Source organism: Pantherophis guttatus, chromosome 3, assembly GCF_059756535.1.
Source record: "Pantherophis guttatus breed Tessera chromosome 3, ASM5975653v1, whole genome shotgun sequence".
Lineage (NCBI taxonomy): Eukaryota > Metazoa > Chordata > Lepidosauria > Squamata > Colubridae > Pantherophis > Pantherophis guttatus.
Window position 1 is genome coordinate 91,164,799 of NC_142065.1, and position 21,090 is coordinate 91,185,888.

At 41.5% G+C, this 21,090-nt stretch overlaps 1 protein-coding gene and 1 long non-coding RNA gene across 4 annotated transcripts in view; both read left to right on the forward strand.

Annotated features, from left to right (window-relative positions):
- The window catches only part of EEIG2 (EEIG family member 2), a 35,635-nt gene that overhangs the window by 1,485 nt on the left and 13,060 nt on the right, over positions 1-21,090 (forward strand). For 2 of the 3 annotated variants that reach the window (XM_034437401.3, XM_034437402.3), the window contains exons 2-5: positions 17,508-17,628; positions 19,605-19,634; positions 19,861-19,977; positions 20,622-20,668. In XM_034437401.3, coding sequence (XP_034293292.1) covers positions 17,508-17,628; positions 19,605-19,634; positions 19,861-19,977; positions 20,622-20,668 — 315 coding nt within the window. Of the gene's footprint in view, positions 1-16,917; positions 16,959-17,507; positions 17,629-19,604; positions 19,635-19,860; positions 19,978-20,621; positions 20,669-21,090 lie in introns of those variants that run through there. The other variant, XM_034437403.3, reaches the window with a different exon arrangement.
- LOC148114664 (uncharacterized) lies at positions 2,231-4,456 on the forward strand. The gene is made up of 2 exons (XR_015733162.1): positions 2,231-2,418; positions 3,908-4,456. It is a non-coding gene; the product is annotated as an uncharacterized LOC148114664 (long non-coding RNA).

Below are 21,090 nucleotides of genomic sequence, written 5' to 3' on the forward strand. Positions count from 1 at the left end.
ATTACTCAAAGCTGATCTTTTTATCCATCTATTTCTTTATCAAATCAAAATAAGGGAAAGTCTTTTGCCTTGTTTTATGTAGACAAAAGCAGTTATCACGCCAAGAGGTCAACAAAATAGTTATTAATTGACTTCAATATACTATACAATACTATACAACTCGGATTCTGAAATCTCTCACTGAATATCGATGTAAGGTGTACATTATTATTTAGGTGGCATATAAATGATGGTTTGGAGTTTTGAAACTAATAATAACAGACTTCAGATTTCCAATATTTCTAATTTGATTTCTACAATTTCTAATACTAACACAAATATATCCAAAATAGGTGCCTGTAGATGATGGCCCATAAAATCACCAGGAGTTGAGCTCATCTTGAGTAGCCTTTCACTTTTAATTGAGTAATGGTTAGGGAACTCATAATATGCTTGGTTTAGGAGCTTGACTCCTAATCATTTCAGTAACTCCTTCATCTATTTGTATTGGCAGCAAAACAGAAGTGGTTTGACATTTCATTTTTCCTCAATATTTTTTTCAACTTCCCAAGTTAGCATTCTATTCAGCTATTTCCTGGAATCTCCATCCAATTTTGCTTAGTTTTTTGAATTTGACAAAGTGTTGCTAACTATGTGGGTACTGTAGTATGTGCTCACTGGCTTATGTTTGTAAAACAGAGGGTTCTATTTATTATATTTTATATGCATAAATACTTTCTGTTTCATTAGTATGGGCATGAGTGTAAATTACATGGCGTTTTCTTGTTGCAATATATGAAAATGCACACTTTGCTGAGCCAGAGTTACATTTTATTAGCCAATAGCTGTGATATATGTAATGCAGCACAGTAAGTCCAAACAGAAAGATTTAATTGTCCTTTGACATATATATATCAGAACTGTCATTTCTTTGCATTCATAAAGTGGAATGAAAAATGGAGTTAGTAGTATATTAGTTACTATATATAATCTCTCCCTTCCCCAGTTTTCCCCAATGAAGAAAAATAACAAAGAATAAAATACTAATGTTGCTGGCCAATGTTTCTGTGGTCTTACCTTCTTTGCCTTCTAAGTTCCTTAGGCTGACACAATAGCTATATTTTATACCAGTGGTTCCCAAGATTTACAGCTTGGGGGCCCAGCCAGGGAGAAGAGGGGAACCTGCCCACCGCTTGTGTAAGTTGAGCTGCATGCATGCACGCCACCCCGCCACTCACATAAGTCAAGCTGAGTGCCCGCTACCCAGCTGCTCGCACTTCCCAGTTCTGAACAGGCCATGACCTGGTAGTAGGCCATGACCCAAAGGTTGGGGACCGCTGTTTTACACAACCACACATCTACAGCTGTATCACAGGAACTGAAGAGATGAGACAAACCAAGCAATAGCACACATTGCTTGACATTCCTATATTTAAAAATGCAATTTCCCTGTTGGTGGATACAATGCCATTGAATTGACATTTATTGCAATGGTATCAACAATGGTATGAACATTATCCTGTGATCAACAAAGAGATAATCTTGCCTTGCAGTCAGGATTAGTTATTTCTGTTAGGGAGAGCATCACAGAAGAAGTTGAAAATTGTAACCTATGTCTGTAAAATATAGCATATGTCACATAACAGAATTTTCAATTACTATGTTTTTTTATTTTATTGTTGGGTAGAAATAAATAACCTAGATTCAACTCCTTACTTGGTTAAGCACCCGAGGAGGAAAGAACTAAATATTTGTATAGCATTTTGAACAGAAAACCAGTATTTTTGTAATTCTCTTTTAAAAGTCAATGTGCTGTGAGATCTTAGAGTGTAGTGTAACTTGGCCAGAGAGAATTCATATAGGAGGCAAAATTCATATTAGTATTCTTTTAGAAAATGTTATTAAATATCTTATTGGATTGCTTATTTATTGTTTCCAGGTGTGAATTAATAAATGCATATAGTAATTCTGTTCTCATGGAAGAACAACGCTGGCTTGGTTCTTGGTGGTATTTACTGCCTCTGGTCTTAAAGCAATATACCTTATTAGCTGCTAGATAGCAATCATTATCAGCCCTTCAAAGTAGACCAGACTATAAAACCAATGCCATCTAATTCATTGTAAAGCATTAGTAACAGAATCTTGCAGGTTTGAATGTACTTCCGCCCCTTTCCTTCCCTTCCCTTCATCTTCATGTGAACTAAAGATGGATTTGTCTGAAACAGTTACTTTTCATTCTTGGCCCATGTCCCTTTTTTCTGATCATCTCCTTGGTAATAGCTTTTCTCCTGTTCCTCAAGGCCATTCCTCTTCCTCTACAATACCTTGGTAGAAGAGGTATCTACATACAGTATACAAGCTTGAAATCTTCCTGAATGGAGTTGGTTGGCCACTAGGTGACATAAGATGATGGACTCTATGGGCTGTTGATCTGATCCAGTAAGACTGTTTCATATTGATATATTCTTGTATAATTCCAGTGCATAGGAAGGCTTTTATAAATTAAAGGTAAAATCTAACTCAATGGAAATTTAAACTGTTTCCAACTATAGAAAACGAACCAATCTAATATCTTACATTGATATATTTAAAAGTATATCCTAGTATTTAAGGGTTAACTTATGTTAACATGGCTTTTCTTTATGTAGCAACACTAATACCATTCCTTATAAATGTTTGTCCCAATATTTTTGTTTATTTTGTTTTACATTACATATTCCAGTGTCATTATTAATTTCGAATTGTGGATAGTATTTGGCTAAGATGCTCTGGTGGGCCTTCTCTGAATGGTTCTACATTTAATTCCTCACCTGTTAATTTTATTTGTTTATTTTGCTGGTCTCAGTCAAATTAGTTTCCAGAAAGGAAAGCAATTTTATATTCCCTTTCCCCTTTTTCACTACTTACGCAATTAGAGAATAAAAAAAAGAAATAATAGGTTCAGTAGGTTTTCATGTTTAATAGTAGGCCCCCAATTGGTTGAAGGTTTAGATTCAAATCTTGATCTAATACCAGCATTTTAATATTTATTGTTAATTTAATTTAAACCATTAACTATGATAACCATTTTAAATATTTCATGCTTTTAGTTCAGTCCTCACAATATCACAAATGTATTGCTTGTCTTTTAAAATGCCATGAAATATTGTTGTTTTACACACACTGATAAATAGGTTTCTGGAATAGAGACAATTTACTTTATCACTTTAAATATTGCTTTTTAAAATGTTCTGTTGTGATATTCCAGCCAAACTACTGATTTAAGTATATGTTTATCTCTTAATCAATATCAACTCATTCTGTGAGTGAGATGGGCAGTCTCCAAATATGATAAATCAATCGATCAATTGAAGTATTTCTCAGCTCTAACTACATCATGTCTCAGATTTTTATCTTGATGAATTATGTTAGCCTTGCATCAACAGCAGATTTGCAGTGTTACTGCAAGCTGGTCTTTTTGGAATAGAGTATATTTCAGTTATAAACAGATGCTGGACCCAGACTGCCAAAAATTCTCCAGAGCAAGGAGAAATCTTGATATCTCCCATACATATTCTGGATAGCTGGCTTTTTGTGTGTGAATAGATGGCAGAAGCCATTGAGGTCAGTTGCAAACAACTTGTATTCTACCAAACCCAGAGACATTAATATAGACTTTTATGGACTTAATGTTCAACCAAACTTTATCTTTTGAATCACTCTGGACTTTATTCCCCCCTTTTACTGCTTTCCATTAAGAAAAAAAAAATTATAACTTTAAATTTCTGTAAGATTTTTTTCAGACTACACAGCAAAAGGGTGATTACCATATTGATTTTAGAAAGTTTTAAATTGATTAAGGGCTTAAATGGACTTGATTTAAGACTTTGAAGCTGATTGAAAGGACACTTTCCTGTGGAAAAATCCTATTGTTTATCCTTTGAAACAGAAAAGATGACTTGGAAAGTTGGACACTAGAAGGCACCAGATGGCTACCTTAAAATAAACGTTTGATGAATGGGTGCTGGAAGTTTTGGAATTTAACTCCTTGTAAAATCAGAAGTATTCTTGAAGAGGAACAACCCCCATTGAATAAAGCTGAAATTGACTTACAAGTGGATATAAAAATCACTTTCACCTATGAGAAAGTGATGGAAATAATGGATTTACAAATTAAATTTTATGAAGATTTAAAAACTTAGAAAGATATACAAATAATAAATCCAAAGAGCAATGTGGATGATTTTATTATAATGCATTTGCTGGAGTTACCACACTGGAATTATAAAAGGGGCCAAACAAAGATAACAAGACCTTTAAGAGAAGAGACCAAGAAAATACAAGAAAGCAGCCATTTGAGGAACTTAAAGGTAGTTGGGGAAAAGAAAAAAGAATACAAAATCAGTTTATTTGATCAAGGTTAAAATAATGGGTTCTATTTCTTGTAATGTTTAATTGTGGGGTTTTTGTGGGGAGGACTGTGATTATTTGAAGAAAAGGGGAAAATGTTTATTGGGTATAGTAGGCAACATGTTTGTAATACTTAAATTATTTCTAGTAATAATTATTTGACTTTAGCTAATTAACAGGGAGAGATGAGGTTTTATAGATGGGCATATAGAGAATGGGGTAAGGGATTGAAGGAAACAGGGCGGTGCACAATAATCAGATAAAAAACAACATATAAAAACAAAATATAAAAATTAATATATATATATCATAAAACCATAGGAGAGGTTGGATAAAATTGGCCACCTCAACAATGGAGCCATCTGAGCAAATCTCTAGTTGCCTGGGAACCCCAGGACTTGACAATATAGCTTGGTCTTGAGGATTTTTTGAAATATCAAAAGAAATGAAACTGATCTGTTCTGGGGAGAAGAATATTCCATAAAGCAGGCGCCAAGACAAAAAAGGCATGCCTCCTCGGACCCACTAAATGAAGGTACCGACTAAATGAAGGTACCTACTAAAGGCATGCCTCCTGGGACCCACTAAAATAACACACCTAGTCTACCTGATCTAATTGGGCAGATAGATTCAAATGGGGATAGGCTGTCCCTCAGATGCCCCACTCCCATGCCATGAAGGAGTTTAAATGATAAGTTGAATTGGCCCAGGAAGCAAACTGGCAACCAATGAACCTCTCCGAGCAGAAATGTTACAATGGTTGTTCTAGGACAGTGATGGCTAACCTTTTTGCCATCGTGTGCCAGGAGATGGGGGCGGGGGAGGGTCGCGCGTGCACGTGCCCACGCGCATGCGTGCGCAACCCCCTCCCCCCGCCGCTCCTGGCACATGATGGCCTGGTAGGCCCGTTTTTCTTTCTTACCTGGTTCCAGATCCTCTCTGTGTATCTGGGAAGGGCGAAAACAGCCTTTCCCACTCCCTTGGAGGCCCTACGGAGGCTGAAAGGGCCCATTTCCCAACTCTCGGTGGGACAGGAAGTGATATTTTTTGCTGTCCCCAGCCTCCAGAACCTCTCTAGGAGTATTTAGGAGCCTCTCTAGGAATGTCTAGGAGCCTCTCTAGGAGTCTCTGGAGGCTGGGGACAGGAAAAAATGTCACTTCCTGTCCCACCGGGAGTCGGGAAATGGGCCCTTTCAGCCTCCGTAGGGCCTCCAAGGGAGTGGGAAAGGCTGTTTTCGCCCTTCCCAGATACACAGAGAGGATCTGGAGCCAGGTAAGAAAGAAAAACGGGCCTTCCCCACCCCCCACCCCCAGGCCCTCCAGAGGCAGGAAACAGCCTGTTTCCCTACTTCTGGTGGGCCCAGAAGGCCTGAAAATCAGCTGGCCAGTGCGCGCATGCGCCCCAGAGCTGCGCTGGCGTGCCCACTAATATGGCTCCATGTGCCACCTGTGGCACGTGTGCCATAGGTTCGCCATCACGGTTCTAGGATTACACATAACTGCCCATGCAGTGGTGAAATCCAAATTTTTTTACTACCAGTTCTGTAGGCGTGGCTTGGTGGGCGTGGCAGGGGAAGGATACTGTAAAATCTCCATTCCCACCCCACTCCAGGGGAAGGATACTACTAAATCTCCATTTCCACCCCATTCCAGGGGAAGGATACTGCAAAATCCCCATTCCACCCTCACTCATGGGAGAAGGATATTGCAAAATCTCCCTTCCCACACCACTCTGGGATCAGCCAGAAGTAGTATTTGCTGGTTCTCCGAAGTACTCAAAATTTCCGCTACCGGTTCTCCAAACTGCTCAAAATTTCCGCTACCAGTTCTCCAGAACCTGCTGGATTTCACCCCTGTGCCCATGCCACTGTATTCTTGTGCCAGCTAAAGCTTCTGAATACTCTTCCAAGGGCAGGCCCATTGCAGTAATCCAATCTGGAAGTGACCAGGACATGGGAGACTGTAAGTAGGACCTATTTTTGTATTTTATCAATACAAAATAATCTTTAATTAAAAATATTTTAAAAAAATAAACTTTCAGCCTTACAGGGACATAACCAATTGCTAGGGAACACAAGCTGGAGAGTATTATTGCAATCAAATGTAGTTCAAGTGCATTCCATAGGCATCCAGCTGGTCACTGAATGGACTGTTGACATAGAATGGGCTAAATGATTTTTGTTCTGATTCAGATAATTTCTTATGTTCTCAAACCCATTGCATTCATTTCTTTAAGGGAACATATATGATGTGTATTTCCTAAATACAGTAGGCTTCAACCTCCAAGTAAAATTTTCATGTATTTATTCACATCTTTTTATTAAATATCCCCAATCACAACAACCGAATCTGAAAAGTTAACGGGCAATATTTTTAAAAAGGCAAAAAAATAAAGGTAATAGAAACAGTATGCCAATCCTGCTCTATGAACTAACAGTAAAAAGGTGACTCATCTAATTACTTTAATGAGATACCAAACCAAACTGTAGAAAGTGATACTATTTGTAACATTAAATATGTAGTTTCAAGATAGTCAGCATAAATACTGAAAAAAATTAAATAGTGTAAGCACTTTCTAATACAGATTTCCCTTTGCCTTTGCCAAATGCCTACTGAAAATAAAAAAGAAAGGTTATTTCCAAGTAAAATACAATTCACTAATTAAATATAGTTGTCCACCAGAATCTTAATAAACCTCCCTTGCTCTAGACTACAAAAAAAATTGCTTGGGAAGTCACAAAATTACAGGTAGTTCGCCACTTAGCGACCATATAAAGTTACAAAGATGCTGAAAAAAATAACTTTATGACCAATTCTCATATTTAACTACTGTTGCAGCATCTCCAAGGTCACACAATAAGTATTTTTGCATTTTGCAACCAGCAGACCTTTGCAGTCGTACCAGCATCCCATGGTCACATGATCACCACTTGCATACTTCACAGCCAACTTCCAACAAGTAGAGTCAGTGGAGAAGGCAGCAAGTCACAATAATGTGATGGCTCAGTTAATGACTGCTTTGCTTAACAATGGAGTTGCCAGAACCAATTTTGGTTGATAAGTGAGGACTTACATGTATGTATCTAGTAGGTCTGTGCAGCATTTCAGATTCAAAGAGAAAAATGGATTTCAGATTGTAGGAAGTCATGCCTAGCACTTTTTTTTCTGGATTGGGGTGGGGTGGGTAGGTGTGCAGGCCATGTATGTGTGTTCTCCTTAAAGTTAAAAAGTTGCTGTTGGAAATAAGAAGCAAAAACACATTTTCAGTTTTGGGCGTCTTTGGAAATTCCAGTGTATTTTGATGATTCATTTTTCTTCCTCCAATAACTCATAGGAGGACAAAAAACCCTCAAATGAATTTGAAGAATGATCGTGAAAGTACAACATGAACATCATCATGTAAATTGGAATCTGTTTATCTGATGTGTGTGCTGATTTAAACATTGCATTTCTAGTACATAGGAAGTTGACTCACAGTGGAATGTTTTCATCAACATGCTCTTTAGTGCAGTTGCCACTGACACTGTCATTATAGTTCATTGCTAGGGTAACCAATCAATATGAATGTAAAAACAGATTTAGAGGACAGTTTTAGAATGTACCAAATGTAAAACAAGAACTTGTAAGATACTTTTCAATATGAATGAATGCTCAAAGAAGTGAAGTTTGTACTCAGAATATGTTTTCAATTAGCCTGAGAGTGGATTCTTTTCACTACATGTACTGAGTATTCTTTCAAAGTTTTTTGTTGCAGTCATTAAATCTTGTCTCTAAATGTTTTGGCTTTGAACATTATATTTTAATGGCCAGATACATATAAACTTTGGGGATATACTTGTGGGGAAAAAATTGATGCCTTAGTTCCGTGATGGCGAACCTATGGCACATGTGCCCAAAGTGGCACATGAAGCCATGTCACCTGACACACGCAGCCTTGCCTGTTTGTCTTCTGGAGTTCTGGCTCGCATGCACATATGACAATCAGCTATCCTTCATGTGTGTGGCAGTGCCAAAAACCAGTGTGCGCATGCATGCCGGCCAACTGATTGTTGGGTGTGCATGCATGGCAGAACCCGGAATTTCGGCTTTTCCAAAGCGTGATCCCTTCATCCATGCAGCAATGCTGAAAACCAGCCTGTGTTTGCTCACCGGCCAGCTAATTGTTGGGCACGCATGCGCACTAAAACCCGGAAGTTTGGCTTTTCTGGAGCGTGATCCCTTCGCACGTGCGGCAGTACCAAAAACCGTTGTGTGCATGCGAGGCTCAGCTGCAAGGACACAGGTGTGGCTGCGCGAAGAATGTATCAAACAGCTGGGCCGGAGCCTTGGTGCATGAAAATCACGGGGCGAGGCCAACACAGGGAAGGGGTGTGGCTTGCCTACTTAAAGGCATCTAACAAGCTTGCTAACAGACTTTACACCTCTGTTTTGCTGCTGAATGACATCATTGTCTGCCAGAGCCCGGCTGAATAAACCCAGTTTGCTTCCTCATGTGTGTGGCGTTTTCCTACTGATGTCAGTCTGGAGCTTGAACTTTTGAGACTCAAGGCCCGCGGGCTGGATCCACCCCATGGGGTGCTTAGATCTGGCCCACAGGGCGCCCTGGAAACAGCAAAGGACCAGCCTGTGGTGCCCCTGCCAGCAAAAAAGAAGCTTGTGAGGGCCACTTGTAGCCCTCCCTAGCTGCGTTTTCGCTGGCAGAAGATTGCAGGAGGCCATCCCAGCTGAAAACGGAACTCGATCGGGAGCCTGTTTTTGCTGGCAAAGCGCTCGGGCCACTACAGGCGCCCCTGGCATAAGTGTCATCAAACTGGCCATGCCAACCCTGGTCACATCCACCCAGCCCCCCCAAAGTCAAATACAACCCTGATGTGGCCCTCAATGAAATTGAGTTTGACACCCCTGTTTTAAACCTTCTGCATGCAGGTGTACAATACACTTTATTTAATTCATTCTGTGCATACCACAACCTGTTCCTCAAATTACTGATACTTAAAGTAAAGGTAATATTATACTTATTAATTGACTATTCTTCTAGCAGAATATGCAGATAAAAAAATTATAAGCTACTTAAAGCCATGAGAATAGGTGGCATACAGTGATGGGCTAATCAAAAGTAAAATCTTCACAATAGCCATTCTCATGACGGTGGGCACGGCAGTCATGCCTGGGGAGTGACACTGCCTTGCTCCAATGGGACCGAGTCTGCTGTAAAGTTCTTAAGTCCCGCCTCTTCCTATGTAGTCCAGTTTTTCGACTCGGTCTTCTCTGGGACAGTCGTGTCTGTAGTTACTCAGGTGTTTTTTAGAATATTTACTCTGCTTTTTTATTTTCTTTCTGGCTATTTCTGGTGGAATCTAGCTGGAGCGAGAAAGGCTTTTACCTGAAACCACTCTGAGCCGTTGGAGCGGCTTCGGTCTGCCGGCTGGCAGAACTGTTTGGATTTTCCGCCCACGAGTTTGCTCCGCGGCAATTGCTGAGCCCATAATTAATGTTTGGAGCCTTTTGGAGGTTTTTTGGAGCATTTGGTGATTTACGAAGGGCTGTATGCTGCCTTAAAAAACCTTGGTTCTACAGCTGATTGGCGCGAAGTATTTACCGCGCCTTTATTTGTCGCGTTAAGCCGGACGGCTAGCAATCTCAACTTTTTCCGAGAGGAGACCACAGCAAGTATTGGGGGGCTTTCTTCTCAACTTGGCTTCAGTGCCTTATTGATTTGGTGGCTGAAACAATCCTTTTGAGCTGTTTGGGGGGCTTATTTATATTTGTGCAAATACTTGAAATTTTGAACGAGCTAGATTTTCAAAATGGCCGATGCTATTGCCTCCAAGGCTTCTCGCAAGTCATCCAAAAGGAAGGAGCAGCATGGGCCTGACCCAGGGGAGGGTAGTTCTTCCCAACTTCCCCCTTCTTCTAAAGTAGCTCGCTCTTCTGTTTCTAAGGGATCTAAATCCTCTAAAGATGAGGAAAGATGACACAGCGCCATGGAAAGAGCTTTTAAAAAGGCTCAAGCTGATAAGAATAAAGCCCCAGGCCTACCCCAGGCTTCCCCCCTCTCTGTAGTGGCTCATCCCACTGGCGTTCAGGCTACTAGGCCCCAGCCATCTCATACTCCTTCTCTATCTCCAGATAGATCCTTGCATGGTGATGCAAATTTTTCCAGAGTTTTTCCAGAGTCCATAGCAGAGTGCAGCCTTAGTCAGGCTGAAACTCAGGATATTGCTCTGGCTGCTACAGCTCAGTCAGGTTCTGAAACTGGGGGGGTCGGGGGGGGGTGATCATTCTACTCCTGCCCAGGATATTCCAGGAATTTCTCCTGCTCTAGCCTCCATCATTTCTATGGCCATCCGCCAGGGTATTGCTGAAGGTCTTCATCAGCGGGCTCCTTCTGAGGCTTCAGAGGTGCAGAGTCATCATGGCCATTCTCATAGGCATCAAGAGTCCAGAGATACAGTAACTCATCAAGAAGCTTGTGACTCTCCTCACTCTGACAGTCAGGATTCACTATCTGAGGGTGAGATCATTCCAGATCAGGAACTTTCTGAGGATGAAGGCCTAGAGCCAGACCAACCTGCATTTGTGGGCCTATTCAAACCTCAGATGTTTAGATCCTTGTTGTTCAAACCTCAAACCACTACACGTATGGGTGTTCCCAGTTCTAGTTCTGGTTCGTCTTCCTTGACTTCTGATCCAACGACATCTGTTTTTCTGGAACCCACTGTCCATACTGAAGTTGTTCCTGCTCCCAAGCTGTTTTCAGACGTAGTTCAAAGACAATGGGCCTTCCCAAGTACAGGCCCTCTTCCTAATTCTTTTGACAAATGTTTCTATAACTTGGCAACTGACTTTTCCAATATATTGCAGGTTCCCTCTGTGGATTCTCTTATAGTAGCTTTGTCTTCACCGTCTCTGGTTTCAGGCCCAGCAGAAGAGGTCTTACGCCCGGAGGACAAAAGAGCAGAAAGAAACCTCATTAAAGGGCATCAGGCTTCTTCCTGGGCTGTGCAAGCTTCATCTGCTGCTTCTTTCTTCAACCGCGCTACCATCCTGTGGCTGAAGCAACTCCAGGAGAGAATTCCAGCGGCTGATCATAGATCTCACCAGGACGTAAACAAAATTTTGGCAGCTGTGGAATTCTCTGCAGATGCCACTCTTAACACAGCTCGATTTTCTGCTAAGGCTATTGGCTCTTCAGTGACGTCTTGGCGTCTCCTCTGGCTCAGAAATTGGCAGGCCGATCAAAGAGCTAAATGGCGTTTGGCTTCTTCCCCTTTCCAGGGTGACAAGTTGTTTGGGGCCCCTCTAGAACCCCTCCTAGTTGAGACTAAGGACCATCGCAAAATCTTACCATCTATCTCTAGAAGGTTGGAGATCCTTCCACAGAGTTCCTTTCGTTTGGGATCCTTTCGGGGCCACGACTCCAGTTTCTACCAGCAACGTTCCCATCGTTCCTTTCATCCACGAGGATCTCAACAGCAGGACTCTCAGATCAGACAGGGGTACAGGTTCTCCTCGAGGAGACCGTTCAGAGGCTCCAGGGGCCGGCCTTTTCGCCGAGCCCGTTAATTCTCCTCCTGATTCTAGGATTGGGGGCAGGTTATCTTTTTTTGCTGACATCTGGGATAACACCGTTTCAGACTCCTGGGTTAAAGATACTATTCGATTCGACCTAGCTCTTGAGTTCCTCTCCAACCCCCTCCCCCAATTGTTTTCTGCGCTGTCCTTTGTCCTTGGACAGAACCAAACGTGCTTGTGTAGATGCGGCCATTGACCACTTTTTACTAATCAAGGCCATCCAGCCTGTCCCTTCTCTCCAACGGGGTCAGGGATTCTATTCCCATTTATTCCTAGTGCAGAAAGCTTCGGGGGATTGGAGGGCTATTCTAGATCTAAAATCTTTGAACCGGTATATCATTTACCACCGGTTCAAAATGCAATCTCTCCACACTATCCTTTTAGCAATTAGAGAGCGAGATTTTATGTCCTCTATTGATTTAACGGAAGCTTATTTACATATCCCTATCCTCCCTGCCCATCGTAAATTCCTCAGGTTTTGTTACAACGGCAGACATTACCAGTACAAGGCCCTTCCAATTGGTTTATCTTCAGCACCTAGGGCGTTTACTAAAATTATGGCGGCCCTTCTTTCTCACATTTTCTCCATCCCTGTCAGGATCCTTTTTTACCTGGATGATATCCTCATCCTTTCCCAATCTGAGCTTCAGGCTCGTCGAGACGTTGCCACATCTCTTGATATTTTAAGGGCTCACAGGTTTTCCATTAACTGGAAGAAGAATCATTTGGCTCCTTCTACCCGTCTTCAGCACCTAGGGTTGGTAATTGATACGATGTCAGCTAAAGTTTTCCTATCCCAGGATCGACAAGATAGTTTCAGTGATATGGCCCTCCATTTTGTTCAATCCCGGTCAGCTTCCCTACGGGGCTTGTCTAGCCTGCTAGGCAAGATGGTGTCTTGTTACGGTATAGTACCCTGGTCTCGTCTTCATAGCAGGGAATTGCAGTGGCTTCTTCTGCCTTACCAGCGAAACATCAACCGTCTCTCAACCTTCCTCCTTCCTCTGCCCATGAACGTCGTCGAGTCTCTCAGATGGTGGACACCTGCGAATGTCTCCAAGGGCTGCTCGTTCCTGGAACTTCAAGGATTAGTCATCACGACGGATGCCAGCCTAGTAGGTGGGGGAGCTCATCTGGAGACGCACATGATTCAGGGCAGGTGGTCCCCCCCGGAATGCAACCTCAACATAAACCTCCTAGAACTCAGGGCGATCTTCCTCGCCCTTCAGGGATTCCAGGCCCAGGTCCAGGGCAGGGACATTCTAGTCCTCATGGACAACATCACTGCCAAAGCACACATAAACAGACTGGGGGGACCCGTTCCCGAGCTCTTCTACAGGAGTCTCTTCGTCTGGGGCTCTGGGCCGAGTTCCATCTGGTGTCTCTCAGGGCAGAACACATTTCGGGGGTGTCCAATGTTCAGGCGGACTCCCTCAGACGCAATCCAATTGACCAAGCAGAGTGGAGTCTACACCCTCGTCTATTCCAGGAGCTATCCAGATGGTTCGGCGACCCTTGGGTTGATCTGTTCGCCTCAGCGCTCAACCATCAACTGCCCCGTTTTTTTTCCTGTTTCTCCGCTCAGGGAGCGGAAGCAGTCGACGCGTTATGCAGCCCATGGCCACAGGGAGTTCTTCTCTAGGCCTTTCCTCCGTTTCCTCTTGTAGCCAAGGTGATCCGGAAACTCATCAGGGAGAGGCAGAGCTCGTACTGGTGGCGCCCCATTGGCCTCGGCATCCTTGGTTCGTGGACCTAGTGTCCCTGTCGGTAGCCCCTCCCTGGAGGATTCCCAACGGACAGGTGTCGCTGCTACAAGGACAGCTGATTCATCCAGATCCTCAATCCTTCCAGCTAGCCATCTGGAGATTGAGCGTGCCTCTTGACTGAGGCTCAGGTCCCACCAGAGGTCATCGCAACCATTCAAGCCTCTCGCCGCGGATCTACCACTCATATTTATGACGCCACATGGAATGCTTTCTCCAAATGGTGTAGACGGTGCAGTATCGTCCCCACCTCAGCATCGGTGGTTCAAATCCTTAGTTTCCTGCAGGACGGCTTTTCTTCAGGTCTCTCTCCGAATACTCTACGGCGTCAGGTATCCGCTATTTCATCTATTCTGTCTTACTCTTCAGCAATCCCTCTGCCTAAGGATCCTTTGATTCACAGTTTTTTACATGGAGCTGCAAACCTCCGGCCTCCAGTGATCCACAGGTTCCCTACGTGGGATCTTAACAAGGTATTGTCAACCCTCACCAGACATCCCTTTGAACCTCTTCGGGAGGTGGACCTCAAGTTTCTATCATTCAAGGTCTCTTTCCTGGTAGCCATAACCTCAGCCCGCTGGATTTCGGAATTGGTGGCACTGTCAATCCGTCAGGATCTGTGTATTTTTCACGCTGACAGGGTGGTCCTGCATCTGGATCTGGCGTTTATCCCCAAGATCAACTCAGTCTTCCACAGATCGCAGGAACTTGTTCTTCCCAATTTCTGCCCGTCGCCGCAGCACCGGCTAGAAAGGGCATGGCACACTCTAGACCAGTGGTTCTCAACCTGTGGGTCGGGACCCCTTTGGGGGTCGAATGACCCTTTCACAGGGGTCGCCTAAGACCATCGGAAAACACATATTTTCAATAGTTTCAGGAATAATTTTATGGTTGGGGGTCACCACAACATGAGGAACTGTATTAAAGGGTCACGGCATTAGGAAGGTTGAGAACGACTGCTCTAGACTTTCGCAGAGCCCTCAGGATCTACATTGCCCGCACGTCTTCTTTCCGTCGCACAGAAGCCTTATTTGTCGCCTTCCAGCCCTCGTCCATGGGCACCAAGCTGTCTTCTTTGGCAATTGGCCGGTGGATCAGAGCTACCATAGCTACGGCCTATTCAGTCCAGGCCTTACCGATTCCCCGGAATATTATGGCCCACTACACAAGGAGCGCGGCCACATCAGCAGCCTGGTCCACCAGGGCTCCCCTGGAGGAAGTCTGTAGGGCGGCCACCTGGTCCTCTTCTACTCCGTTCATCCGGCATTACCGGTTGGATGCCTACGCCTCAGCTGATAGGTATTTTGACGGAGGGTGTTGCAAGGAGTACATCTGGAGACTGCTTCCCCGATCCAGCCTGTTCCCACCCTATAGGACATTGGCTTTGGTATGTCCCAGGAATGACTGCCGTGCTCACCGTCATGAGAATGGGCGTTGGTCTTGCCTGATACGCCCTTTCTGTGATAGGTGGGCACGGCAGTCAGCCCCTCCCTGTTGGGCCGTTCCCGGGCATGGGGATGGGTGGCAGTTTCATGTATTTTCTATTTTTCCAGACACGACAGTCTGCTGATCTATCTCGTCTCAAAACTGGACTACACAGGAAGAGGCGGGACTTAAGAACTTTACAGCAGACTCGGTCCCATTGGAGCAAGGCAGTGTCACTCTCCAGGCATGACTGCCGTGCCCACCTATCACAGAAAGAGCGTATCAGGCAAGACCAACGCACATTCTGTGTGTGAGAGAGAAATCTATAAAAGCTGTATATAGTTTTGCACATGATTTGGAAGCGTATTTTTCTATCAGATGTTGTGGAATAAGAACACAGTCAAAAATAGAGCAGCCGCTTCTAAATCTAGCTTGTTCCTTGGTTAATGTGTTCTCTGTGTGAAAATGTACTTTCTTCTCCCCTAAAAAATAAATAAATAATAAAAATAAAACTATAGTTAATTTGTTGTTATTTTTTTGTTAAGTGGAATCAAGTTAGTTTTTCCACTGCACAGTTTCCTGATTTACCAAAGCATTATTTGTGCTCAGAAAGCTTTTTCCCTCGATCTCAGTATTGATTATCACATTTGTTACTGTAGAAACTGTGGTTTGCTATAACCTATATTTCAAGATCCACATTTTATCAGATTGTTAATAACTGGCTGCCAAAAAGCCAGGTATAGGGGTAGAGTACTGTTATTGTTGTTGTTGTTGCTATTTTAAAAATCTCAGTTGGCTTTCCACAGATGTTATTTTCTTCTGTCTTAGAAAAAGGTTTTGGTTCGTGGGTGGATGTATTTTCTACACAAATTAATGCACTTGAGTGGTCACTAGGAAATTCAAGATAGAATAAATTATTCATAATCTGGATATTCAGAACCTAATTAACAACTCTCTTCCATTACAGAAATGGAAAAGATGCTCTGAATGTTTTGTGCTTGAGTAAAATTCTGGGCAGCTTCTTAATATTGTAAATAATATTTCATATTCCATATCCATCAAATTTTAGACAAACTGGATAGAAGGGTGTGATAATATTGCTCAGAATAATGCTTGGTACTTTTAGTTATTTGAAATGAAGGTGCATTTATTTTCCAGTAGAATATTTTCTTACTTCTCATTTTAAAAACATTTGCATGTGAACTGAATGGTATAACTATTCATCACAGAGAAATACAGGTAGTCCTCAATTTACAACAGTTCATTTGGTGTCCATTCGAAGTTACAACTCACACTGAAAAAATGACTTATGACCATTTTTCATATTTATGACCATTGCTGCATCCCCATGGTCATGTGATCATTCTATAACAACTATGGCAAGAAAGATTGTAAAATGGGATAAAACTCACTTAAAGTGTCTCACTTGGCAAAATAAATTTTGGGCTCAATTGTGGCCATAAGTCAAGAACTACCCGTCATGAATAAAAACCAAATAGGGTGATCAATTTTGATCAGAAAAATGACATGGGGAGAAATTAAGCACTTCATTCCATCTCTCCAGTCAGATTTCTGGTCTTCAACATTTAGTAAAATATTTTTTAAAAAATATCAAGAGATTGTACACAGACATGTTAGGTTTTACTTTAAACCTAACTCTTTTACTTTAAAAGAATTTGATAAAGTCAAAGTTAATGCATTGGCAACTGTTTTTTGTGCAGAAGTAAATGCTAGAGGTATACAATCTCAACTTTCAATAGTATTGCTTGTTTTTATCTAATTACAGCTGTGTAGTTAGAGGTCAGCAATGTGTTTTGCTAGAATAAGGTAAGATTGATGAAAGAAATTATTTGTTCTGGCAATCCTTTTCTTTCAGCTAAGCCCTCCAATTTATTCTTTGTTTTTGCTTTTTAATATCAAAGCATCTTAGAGATTAGATATACCAAATGCAGTACTAGCAAGTGTATTAGTTTCTATTTAGATATAGTCCCAAAGTCATACCTCCTGAAAATCAGTCTCATAAATTATTATGTGCAAGGAAAGTAGGAAGTCCATGATTAATTTCCTTATGGTTAGTAAATTATCTTTCCATATGAAGGGAGAATCAACCTTACCTATTTACACATAGTTTTGCAAATACTGCAGGCATCGCCCTAATCTCTGGTTTAATAATAAAAATATTTAAAAAACAGTATTGGATACATTTTACTAGCAGTAAATAATCCCACATGGCTATTAAGGTTAAAATGAAGAATCTGATCATTGTAGGAGGGAATTGTCCTATGGTGTCTTAAATTTTAAAGGGCTTATTTTCTAAAAATAACAAATCTTCTGTTGTCAGTGTCTAATTATCTTGTAACTTTTTTCTATTTACAGGGAAGTGGTTCAAGCAAACTGTGTTCATTGGAAGAAGAGGTTTTCGTTTATATGTAAAATAAGTGCAAGTGCCACGACAGGGATTCTGGATCCCTGCATCTGCAGAGTCTCTGTACGAAAGGTATAAATGGGTGTCATACTTACATTTATATTGTAGTTGTGTCCCTGAAAATTACAGATACTTTTAGTATCTCTTCCCATTTAAGTTATAAGTTTATATATTTATTCATTTTGTTACTTCGAATTAGATTGTTTGAGCATATTCTGCTCTAGCTATTTCCTAATCCCTTACTGATGTACAAAAGGTATTTTACAAGTTGATAGCGAGGACAGTATTCATAACATAAGAATTTAAGACTGCTGTATCTTGAAATGCAAGATAAAAGGGGTCTTTTATCAGGTTCGCCTGATTCGCCATTGCAGCCCTTTCTGGACCGGGACGCCTTGTGCACGGTCACTCACGCCCTTGTCATCTCCCGGCTGGACTATTGTAATGCTCTCTACATGGGGCTCCCCTTGAAGAGCACTCGGAGGCTCCAACTGGTCCAGAATGCGGCCGCGCGGGTGGTTATGGGCGCAACTCGTTGTGCCCATGTGACACCCCTCCTGCGCGAGGTGCACTGGCTCCCAGTGGTCTTCCGGGTGTGATTCAAGGTGCTGGTTACCACCTTTAAAGTGCTCCATGGCATAGGACCTGGGTACCTTCGAGACCAACTTCTGCCACCAATAGCCTCCCACCGGCTAGTTCGCTCCACAGAGAGGGTCTCCTCAGGGTGCCATCGGCCAAGTTATGTCGGCTGGCGACACCCGGGGGAGGACCTTCTCTGTGGGAGCCCCAGCCCTGTGGAATGAACTGCCCCCAGAAATACGTAAGATCCCCGACCTCCGGGTATTTCACTGTGCACTGAAGACCCTGTTGTTCTGCCAGGCTGGGCTATCGACATGATAATTTTAAATTGGGGTATTTTAAATTTCTGGGGTTTTAAATGGAGCCAAATTTATTTAATAATTTTAAATTTTAAATTGATGTTTGTCTTGTGTTTTTAAATAGGCTGTACACCACCCTGAGTCCTTCAGGAGAAGGGCGGTATAGAAATAAAATTATTATTATTATTATTATTATTATTATTATTATTATTATTATTATTATTATTATTATTATTAAATGTTGGAGCTTTGAATGGATTGCAGCACATACTGTGTATAGTAATATAAACTATGCATGCTGGCTCAATATTCTTGAAATCCACAATATGTAGAAGGCCCTAAATTGAAGAAGGTTGGATTAAGACAGTGCCGTTAAATCTAGATTTGTGATTATACATACATACACCCATACATACACTTACATACTTATCCATATTATTTTCTTTATTATCTCAAAAGTGAAAAAGATTCTTTAAGATAGCAATAGCAATAATAATAGTACTTATATACTGCTTCATAATGCTTTACAGCACTCTTTAAACCAGATGTGTCAAACATGCGCCCCATGGGTCATATCCGGACTGCAATAGACCACAGAGTTGGCCTATGGAGCCGTCCCAGAGACTGCGAGGGACCGGCCCCTGCCACGCCTACCCAGTCAGTCACATCACCCAGGCCACATCCACCCCAAGCCCCCAAGGACAAACAAACTCCTGATGGAGCCCGCAACCACATTGAGTTTGACAACCCTGCTCTAAGTGGTTTACAGAGTCAGTTTATTGCCTTAATCTGGGTCCTCATTTTACCAACCTCGGAAGGATGGAAGGCTGAGTCAACCTCGACCTGGTCAGGATCAAACTCTTGCTGTGGGTAGAGTTAGCCTCCAATACTGCATTCTAACATTACAGATTCAATAGGTCCTTGAGATTCAGATTCAAAATAAATAAGGGAAAGGGAAAGCGCTGGTAGTCTGCTGTTTCTTTTCCTTATTTTTACTCTGCCTCATCCAGACCTAGAAGAATAAACATTATCGGCTCCCTTTGATAACAATCGCAACATCCAAATTTTACAGAGAATGCAGCCAATTGTATGAAGTTGCTTGCTATGTTTCCTTATAATGAATCCTTCCTTTGATCTGGTTTTTTGACTACAACTATTTATTTGTTGCAGGAATTAAAAGGAGGGAAGACTTACGCAAAGGTAAAAAGATAACACTTATAATACAATGCCTCTTTTTGTTTCCTTTTCATACCGTAATATTAGTTTAGAAATATAGTGCAGTATAGACTTCTTATTGTTATGAATGATATCAGGCATTATAAAACTTAGTTATGTAGCACAAAGATGATAAGGCATGCTACAAAGCCTAAATGTGTTTTATTTCTTTTTTGTTCTGTGATTACTAACTTTATTCTTTTGTCAATAGTTGGGTTTTGCAGATCTTAACCTGGCAGAGTTTGCCGGATCAGGAAATACCACTCGCCGCTGCTTACTGGAAGGTTATGATACCAAAAACACAAGGCAGGACAATTCAATTCTCAAAGTAATTGTGTGGGAATTTTTTGCTATTCCATTTTGGTTTTTTAGAAGTAGCTTTTTGCTAATTGCTAATAGGAAAACAAAGCACAGTAATCATCCATTATTTCATACTTCTCTTCCTCTTTTCCTTCCATCCCCATTCGTGATCACAGTACAGTAAATGGGACCTAAAGGAATTAGTTTGTTTTAATAAGATATCTGCTGAAAAATTGTAAATAAGCGAAAACCCATCAGAATTAAGTGCTTAAATCGTTAAGGGTATTTTAGGGACTGCATAAATAGCACCTTAGTTTACCCAAATACTTTTTTTTTGTTTGTTTTCTCATTAGTTACAGTATATCTGATGATATAATGAACACAGAAAAAGTAAAATACTTGAAGTTATGCAATTTACTTTTTTTCTCTGAGATGGTTTTGATGACACAATCTTTGTTAATGCATTTGGTTTTAAAATTGGTATTCAATTAGGCCTTTGTAATTGTTTTTCATAAGAGGTTTTAATCTATATGCTGTAACTATAATCCATTTTTTTGTAATAGCTCTGTTTGGTAGTTCACTTGATAGAATATAATTAATTTTTTTCTTGTCGTATTTTTGGAATTGCAGTTTGATTTCATTTTTTAAAATTTCATTCTTACTGATTTGTAGATCTTAATCAGCATGCAACTAATGTCTGGAGACCCTTGCTTTAAAACGTAAGTTTAAATTTATATACATATTTTTCTTAGCGTTTGTCCCACTTGGTTGTCTACTTGTATTGCACTGCTTTTCCTATAGTCCTTATAGCAAATCATTATCAAAGCATGATGAAATCTGGAGTTTTACTTTATAGCTGGCTGTTTGCTGAGCTGATGCTGATTAAGGTTGAAAGGCATTGATTGGCCCAGGATTACCCAGCTCCCTTCCATGCCTAAGGGAGGAGTAGAATCTGGTTCTTCCTGCTTCTAGGCCCCAAGCCAGCTCCTTGACCTTTACATCATGCTAGTTATCAATATTTATGAATGTCTGCATGCATGGGCATGTATATGTATCTTGCTGCCTATCTATAATGTTTAAGAATATAATATACTGGCCTTAGTGACCTAATTCCATATTCTATCCAACATGAGCGAAGGAT